The 7,901-nt window shown below is 41.8% G+C and overlaps 1 protein-coding gene across 1 annotated transcript; it reads left to right on the top strand.

The window, feature by feature from the left end:
- Positions 1-872: 872 nt before the first annotated feature.
- On the top strand, positions 873-6,279 carry LOC134802165 (uncharacterized protein K02A2.6-like). The gene is made up of 2 exons (XM_063774758.1): positions 873-4,482; positions 5,870-6,279. The coding sequence occupies exons 1-2, from the start codon at positions 873-875 to the stop codon at positions 6,277-6,279; spliced, it is 4,020 nt and encodes a 1,339-aa protein (XP_063630828.1).
- The last annotated feature ends 1,622 nt before the right edge of the window (positions 6,280-7,901 follow it).

Raw genomic sequence — 7,901 nt, 5'->3', positions numbered from 1 at the left:
TCGTAAACAATTTACTAGGTTGGTGCTCTATTAATATTTTGATACTTTACTTTACGTACTAGTTCTAACATTTCCCTATAACTTTGATTAAGTACGTGAATTTATTAATACTGAATCTCATAAAGAGGACAAGTGTGTAAAGAAACGGATAAACTAGAAGTTCGGGAAAATATCAATAAAATCAAAACATTAGACTATAAACTTGTGTTTGTCGTTGACTGTACTTTAAATAGTGGTATAAATTATGTGAGCTGACTTTGAGTGCACGTCAACGTATATTTAACTTATTTCCTTAGGTACCTTACGTGTGCACAGAAAATCAAAAATATTTTCTAGTATCAAAACTATAATTCCTACTACACACAGTGTGACCAGCCCAAGATTTTTTGAATTTCCCGCCAAAACCTTGGGTAATATTTCAGTAGCCAGACTCTATTCTAGGTTATTTAGTGAAGTACAAACTTTCATAAATACTTTATTATGTTAAACTGGGTTGACATAACCTCCATTAAATTGGAAATAGTCTGGTAGTTCAAATGAATACCTCCATTCAATTGGAATTGGTCGGCATAGCCTCCATTAAATTGGGAAATGTCTGGTTGTTCAAAGGAACACCTTCATTAAATTGAATATGGTTGACAACCTCCATTAAATTGGAAATAGTCTGGTAGTTCAAATGAATACCGCCATTCAATTGGAATTGGTCGGCATAGCCTCCATTAAATTGGGAAACGTCTGGTTGTTCAAAGGAACACCTCCATTAAATTGGAACTGGTTGACAACCTTCATTAAATTGAAAACAGTCAGGTGATTAACCTATTGGTTACGAACTAATTTGATATTTCAGGTGGCCGTAACGGGATTACGTTACTATGACTCAACAACCATCGCTGACCCTGGAGGGGCTAGACTTGGATGGTGACCGAAGTTCTATCGGCAGCAAATGGGAGAGATGGAAGAGGTCACTATTCATATATATTGATGCCGCTGATGTCACATCAGATGTGAAGAAACGAGCTACATTACTGCACTTCGGAGGAACAAGCCTGCAAGATATTTACTACAACTTACCTGGTGCAGAGGTTAAAGCTGCAGTGGGAGTAGATGTTTTCGACACAGCAATAAAAAAACTTGATGAATACTTTGTCCCCAAGACTAACCGGGTTTTTGAGCGTCACATGTTCAGACTGATCAAACAGGAAGATAAAGAAAAGTTTGAAAGTTTTTTAGTCCGACTCCGGAAACAAGCTGAGAAATGCAGTTTTGATAAAAAAGATGACCACTTGATTGACCAGATCACTGAAAAATGTAATTCAGCTGAACTACGCAAGAAGATTCTCACAATAGGTGACAGCATTACCTTAGAAAAAATAGTGACTGAGGCGAATACATTAGAAGTAGTCAATGACCAATTAGAAATATATGATAAAAAACAAGGAAGCTCAGAGAAAAAGGAAGAAAACCAAGAAGTTAATGCCATTTACAATAGAAATAAGAAAGATGGTGCTTACAGAACTAAGAAAGAAGAAACACACAGAAGAAATAATACAATACCTTGTGGACGTTGCGGGAAGAAGAACCATCAAACCGATTACAAAGAGTGTCCTGCATTGGATAAAACTTGTTTTGGTTGTGGCAAGATGGGACATTTCCGTCAATACTGCAGAACAAGTGGCATGAAAAGGAAATTGGATAATCACTCAAGTAGGAACATAAAGGGAATCAAAAAAGCAAGAGTTGAAGTAGATTATGTTTTTAATATTGACAACGATGCCATAATTGAATGCGTCTTGGGTGGAATCAAGATTGATTTGCTGGTTGATTCTGGTTGCAGGCCCAACCTTATTACAGGAGAAACTTGGGAAACCTTGAAAAGTTTAGGAGCTATAGTAACCAACCAAACATCCAACCCAACCAGATCTCTTATGCCATATGGCAGTCACACTCCACTCAATGTTAAAGGATCATTTGAAACTACAATTAAGGCAAATGGTCGCGAAGAATATGCAACAGTTTATGTTATTGCGGGAGGCACGCAAGACTTGTTGGGCAGAGAAACGGCAACACGTCTGGGCGTCTTGAAAATTTGTGTAGATGTGAATAAAATTGATGAAGATGTCAAGTCAAAACTGTTTCCCAAGCTCAAGGATGTACTGGTAGAAATCCCTATTGACCAAAATGTACAACCAGTATCACAGCCATACCGGAGAATACCATTGCCTCTAGAACAAAAAGTTGAGAACAAGATCCAAGACTTACTTGCTCGAGACATCATTGAAGAAGTTAATGGACCTTCACGATGGGTGTCTCCAATGGTGCCCATTATAAAAGAAAATAGAGATTTGCGGCTGTGTGTGGATATGCGACGTGCCAATACCGCTATTTTAAGGGAAAATCATCCTTTGCCATGTATGGATAAACTATTACCGGAAATTGGGAAAGCTAAATATTTTAGTAAGCTTGATATCAAGGACGCTTTCCACCAGTTGGAATTACACCCGGATTGTAGACACATAACCACCTTTATAACAGATAAAGGGCTCTACCAATATAAAAGACTCATGTTTGGAATTTCTTGCGCTCCGGAGATATTTCAAAAAGTTTTGGAAAAGCTCTTAGTTAAATGTGACGGAGTGTTAAACTTCATAGATGACATATTAGTTTTTGGAGACAATGAAGAGCAACATGACATGCGACTGGCAATGGTGTTGGAAGTGCTTAAGGAGAATGACATACTACTCAATGAACAGAAGTGCATATACAAGGTAAGGAAGGTCCATTTCTTGGGACACGAACTATCACCAAGTGGAGTGAAACCATTGCCAAAGTATATGGAGAGCATTTCTAACTTCAGGCTTCCGGCAACAATAGAAGAACTACAGAGCTTTTTAGGACTTGTGAATTATGTAAACAAGTGGTTGCCTAATTTAGCCACCAGAACGGAACCTTTAAAAGAATTGTTAAGGAAAAAACTGGGAAAAAAGGCTGACATCAAACCATATTGGACTAGCGAGCAAGACAGGGCATTTACAGAGCTGAAAGAGGCACTAAGTAAAATACAGTCACTAGGATATTACGATATTAATGACAAAACCCAAGTTATTGCTGACGCGAGCCCTGTTGGCCTTGGAGCTATTTTAATACAAACTGATTCAAATGGCCCGCGAATAATCGCGTATGGAAACCGGACACTAACAGACAGCGAAAGAAAATACAGTCAAACGGAGAAAGAGGCTCTTGCACTAGTTTGGTCTGTTGAACATTTTAATATATTTCTCTTCGGCAAGAAGTTTGATCTCATTACAGATCACAAGCCATTGGAAATATTGTTTGGACTAAAATCAAAGCCTTGTGCACGCATTGAACGTTGGGTGCTGAGACTCCAATCATATGATTATAACGTAACCTACAGGCCAGGAAAGGTGAATATCGCGGATCCGTTATCTCGCCTATGCAAATTGATAGATGCACAATCTAAAGGAGGAGACGAACACATACATCAAATTGTGGAGCAAGCAAGACCACATGCGACTTCAATGTCTGCCATTATTGAAGCTTCGGTGAATGATGAAGAAGTAAGAGGCGTTAAAAAGGGAGTCTATGAAAAAGAATGGAATGAGACCCTCAAAGGTTATAAAATATTTGAGAATGAACTATGTTTCTACGGTGATATTTTACTTCGAGGAAACCGAATTGTGATACCTCAGAAATTGAGGAAAGGAGTACTGGACGCTGCGCACGAAGGCCACCCTGGGATTGTCGCAATTAAGGTTAGGCTCAGGTCAAAGGTGTGGTGGCCAAGAATCGACAAGGATGCAGAAAATTTGGTTAAATCCTGCAAGAGTTGCACCCTAGTAGGCTTACCAAATCCTCCAACACCCCTGAAGAGACGCGAACTTCCTTTAGCTCCGGTTGATGTCGCGATGGATCTTTTAGGACCTTTACCTAACAATGACTACCTGCTAGTTGTAGTAGACTATTATAGCCGCTATAAAGAAGTTAAAATCAGCAAGATAGTAACCAGTTGTCAAATTATAAAGCTGCTCAAAGAAATGTTTAGCAGGCTAGGTTACCCTGTCTCAATAACTGTAGACAACGGCCGGCAGTTTGTGAGCGAAGAGTTTCGATCGTTTTGCGAAGAATGCAATATCATCGTTCACAACACGGTACCGTATTGGCCCCAGATGAACGGAGAGGTCGAAAGACAGAATCGTGACATAATGAAACGCCTCAAGATCAGTCATTTGGAGAAAAAGGACATTAAAGAAAGTTTGATGGAGTACCTATTAATGTATAACAGTACGCCCCATTCATCCACAGACAAGTCACCATCAGAACTGTTCTTTAGACGACAGAATAGAGACAAGATTCCATCTATTGATAGATTTGAAAGCACTACTGACCTGGGGGTACGAGAGCGTGATAAGATACAGAAAGAAAAAGGGAAAGAATCTTCTTTCCCCTGCCCTTATCCCACGTTATGTGGGGTCGGCACAACATGTTTTTCTCTTCCATTCTCCTCTGTCTTTCGTCTCCTCAGCACTCACTCCTTTCTTTCTCATATCCTCTTTCACACAATCCATCCATCGTTTTTTGGGTCTACCATACGCTCTCCGTCCATCAACATTCATCCCTAACATTATTTTGCCTATATGGCATTCATCCCTCCTCATTACATGCCCATACCACGCTAACCTAGTACTCCTCATTTTCTCCGTTACTGGAGCTACTTTCAAACTTCCTCTTATATACTCATTCTTAATACGATCCTTTCTCGTCACTCCACACATCCATCTCAGCATTCTCATTTCCGCTGCGTGCACTCTTCTTTCATCCGCTACTTTCGACGCCCAGCATTCTGATCCATACATTACAACAGGTCTCACGATCGTTCTGTATATTTTGCCCTTAAGTTTAAGGGGCATTCGTGGATAGCAAGTTGTTCCAGAGACCTGTCGCCATTTCATCCATCCCACATTTATTCTATTTTTCACGTCTCGGTCGATGTTTCCGTCACTTTGGATCAATGACCCAAGGTACCGGAAGTCAGAGCAGACTGGTAGGGATACACCATCTAAGGCAATATGGGAAAAACTGGATAGTCCACCGAAATCGCAGAACATGTGCTCCGTTTTGGTTCTGCTTATTTTGAGTCCCACACTTTCCAGCTTTTCTTGCCATTTTCCCAGCCTGCTCTGGACCTCAAGTGCATTTTCTCCGACAAGAACAATGTCGTCGGCAAACAGCATACACCAAGGTGCCTCCTCCTGTATGTTCGATGTCAGAGCATCCATAACCAGGAGGAACAAATACGGGCTTAAGGCCGACCCCTGGTGTAAACCTACCGCCACATTGAACTTGTCGGTTACTCCTGCTTCCGACCTGACGTGAGTACTGGCTCTGTCATACATCGCCTGAACAAGCCGTACATACTTCTCTGGCATTCCTTTCTCTCTCATAGACCACCACAGAACCTTACGGGGGACTCTATCGTATGCCTTTTCCAAGTCCACGAACACCATGTGCAAGTTCTTTTGCGCAAGTCTGTATTTTTCGCACAGCTGGCGAAGTGCAAATATGGCGTCCGTAGTTCCCCGGCCCGGCATAAACCCAAATTAGTTCTGTGTTACCTCACTTTCTTCTCTCATTCGTCTCGCTACCACTTTTTCCCATATTTTCATACTATGTGACATGAGCTTTATTCCCCGATAGTTGTTGCAATCCTGTACATCACCCTTATTCTTAAAAACGGGCACCAGTGAACTGTTGCACCATTCATCAGGGATCGCCTCTTCTTGCAACAACTTATTAAAGAATATAGTCAGCCACTTCCATCCATCCGCTTTCAGAAACTTCCATACTTCCACAGGTATACCATCTGGCCCGACCGCTTTCCCATTCTTCATACCTTGCACAGCCATCTTTACCTCTTCTACAGTGATCTCCTTCACCATACCAATGTTGCTTGTTGAAAAAGGGAAAGAATATGCAGACAAAAGAAGAGGTGCTACTGAGTCTAGTCTAGCTGAAGGAGATAAAGTATATGTCAAGAATATGGACAAAGGACATAAACTCAGCTCAAACTACAATCCAACACCTCATACGGTACAAAGTGCCACTAGAGGCGACATCTCAGTGAAAAATGATATAACAGGGCAAGTACTGAGGAGAAATGTAGTTCACCTGAAAAGAGTAGAAGGACAGTGGGAAGCTGTGCAGAGGAAAGACCAGGAAGAAGGAACTGGTGGGGAACAAGGTGATAGTAATAATGAGCTGTGATTACTGTGCCATTATTCGTTTATTATTATTATTTGTTAGTTTGTATTGTTAATTACATTCATACTTTATAAAAAATATAATACTTGTTTAAAGTCTTGTAAAAGCAAAATAATATGCACTATGCACTGTTAATGGTTAACCTGGAGACTGATTCTAGTATTGTAGAATATATTGATTTGGTCACAATATGCTTGTTGTTATTTATCTAATTTAACTTCAAGGGAGGGATGTAGTGTATGCGGTTATGCGAGTGGCTTAAATAGCATACATACGCTGTCTCGTGTGTCCTTGTATTGGCGGGAAAGCCGTGAAAGAGACTTCACTTGTCTGTGGTACGATGGCCGCTGGCTATACGTTGACTATCAAGGAAGTGGAGTTAATGATTGTGCGAGGGCATTGTCGAGCCAGTGTTGGTGATAGGAGATATTGAATTACGGAATTAACATACACTATAAAGAGAATCAATAATTCTGACATTGTGTAAGAAAAAATAGTAACAAAATAATAAAATCAGAAACGTCACTTTCTCATGAAACAAAAAAAAATATTTAATTATTTCCTCAACAACGAGTGTGGGATGCATCGTGATGTGGTGGCAGCTGACAGGGGCCTCACGCCACTCTCCTTGGTAAACGAAAACTGGCGCATACCTGTAGTACTAAGCACCGAGGACCGCGAGGCGGTATGAAAGGATAAGCAGGTACACGGGCGGTTTTACAAGGCCCTCATGGGGTCAGATGTAGACCTGCCCGCGTCGGTGAACTGGCTACGATTCGGGGACCTCTTCGGAAAAACCGAGGGTTTTGCCTGTGCAATTGCGGACGAAGTTATCATGACGCATAACTACCGGAGATATATCTTGAAGGACGGTACGGTCGACATTTGTCGGGCATGCCGCCGTCCCGGAGAGTCACTCAGGCATAATGTCTCCGGTTGTTCTCATCTTGCTAACGGCGAGTACTTGCACAGACATAATCTCGTAGCCAGAATTACCCACCAGCAGCTTGCCCTCCTATACGGCCTTGTGGACCGCGAAGTGCCGTACTACAAGTACTCACCTGCACCAGTTCTCGAAAATGGTCGTGCCACGCTCTATTGGGATCGATCTATCATCACTGACAGGACTATTGTAGCCAATAAGCCTGACATCGTGCTGATAGATCGATCGCAGCGCCGGGCCGTGCTCGTCGACGTCACCATCCCCCATGATGAGAATCTCGTGAAGGCCGAGAAGGACAAGTCCAGCAAGTACCTAGACTTAGCTCACGAGATAACCGCCATGTGGGATGTTGACTCAACGATCAGCGATACCTACGACCTATAGTCGTGTCAGCGAACGGTCTCATAGCGAAGAGTCTCGACCAACACCTAGAGAGACTCTCGCAGGGTGGTTGGATGAAGGGTCAGATGCAGAAGGCGGTAATTTTGGACACGGCGCGTATAGTACGTCGGTTCCACACTCTGCGGCTCTGACCACCGGCAGCTTGGGCCCTGCCCCGCTGCCGGCGGCACCCTAGGTTAGGTTTTTTATAATGTGTTTATATATTTTTTGTAATGTTTTGTAAGTGTTTTTATATTTTACTTTTATACTCGCATTGTAAAATCCTAACCTAAGACCCCAG

Source organism: Cydia splendana, chromosome 24, assembly GCF_910591565.1.
Source record: "Cydia splendana chromosome 24, ilCydSple1.2, whole genome shotgun sequence".
In the NCBI taxonomy this organism is placed as follows: domain Eukaryota; kingdom Metazoa; phylum Arthropoda; class Insecta; order Lepidoptera; family Tortricidae; genus Cydia; species Cydia splendana.
This window is presented reverse-complemented; position numbering and strand designations above follow the sequence as displayed.

Coding starts and splice junctions, on each gene's coding strand:
- LOC134802165 (XM_063774758.1), top strand. CDS start 873: ATGACTCAACAACCATCGCTGACCCTGGAGGGGCTAGACTTGGATGGT. Junction 4,483..5,869: donor CTGCCCTTATCCCACGTTAT/GTGGGGTCGGCA, acceptor ATACTTCCACAG/GTATACCATCTGGCCCGACC.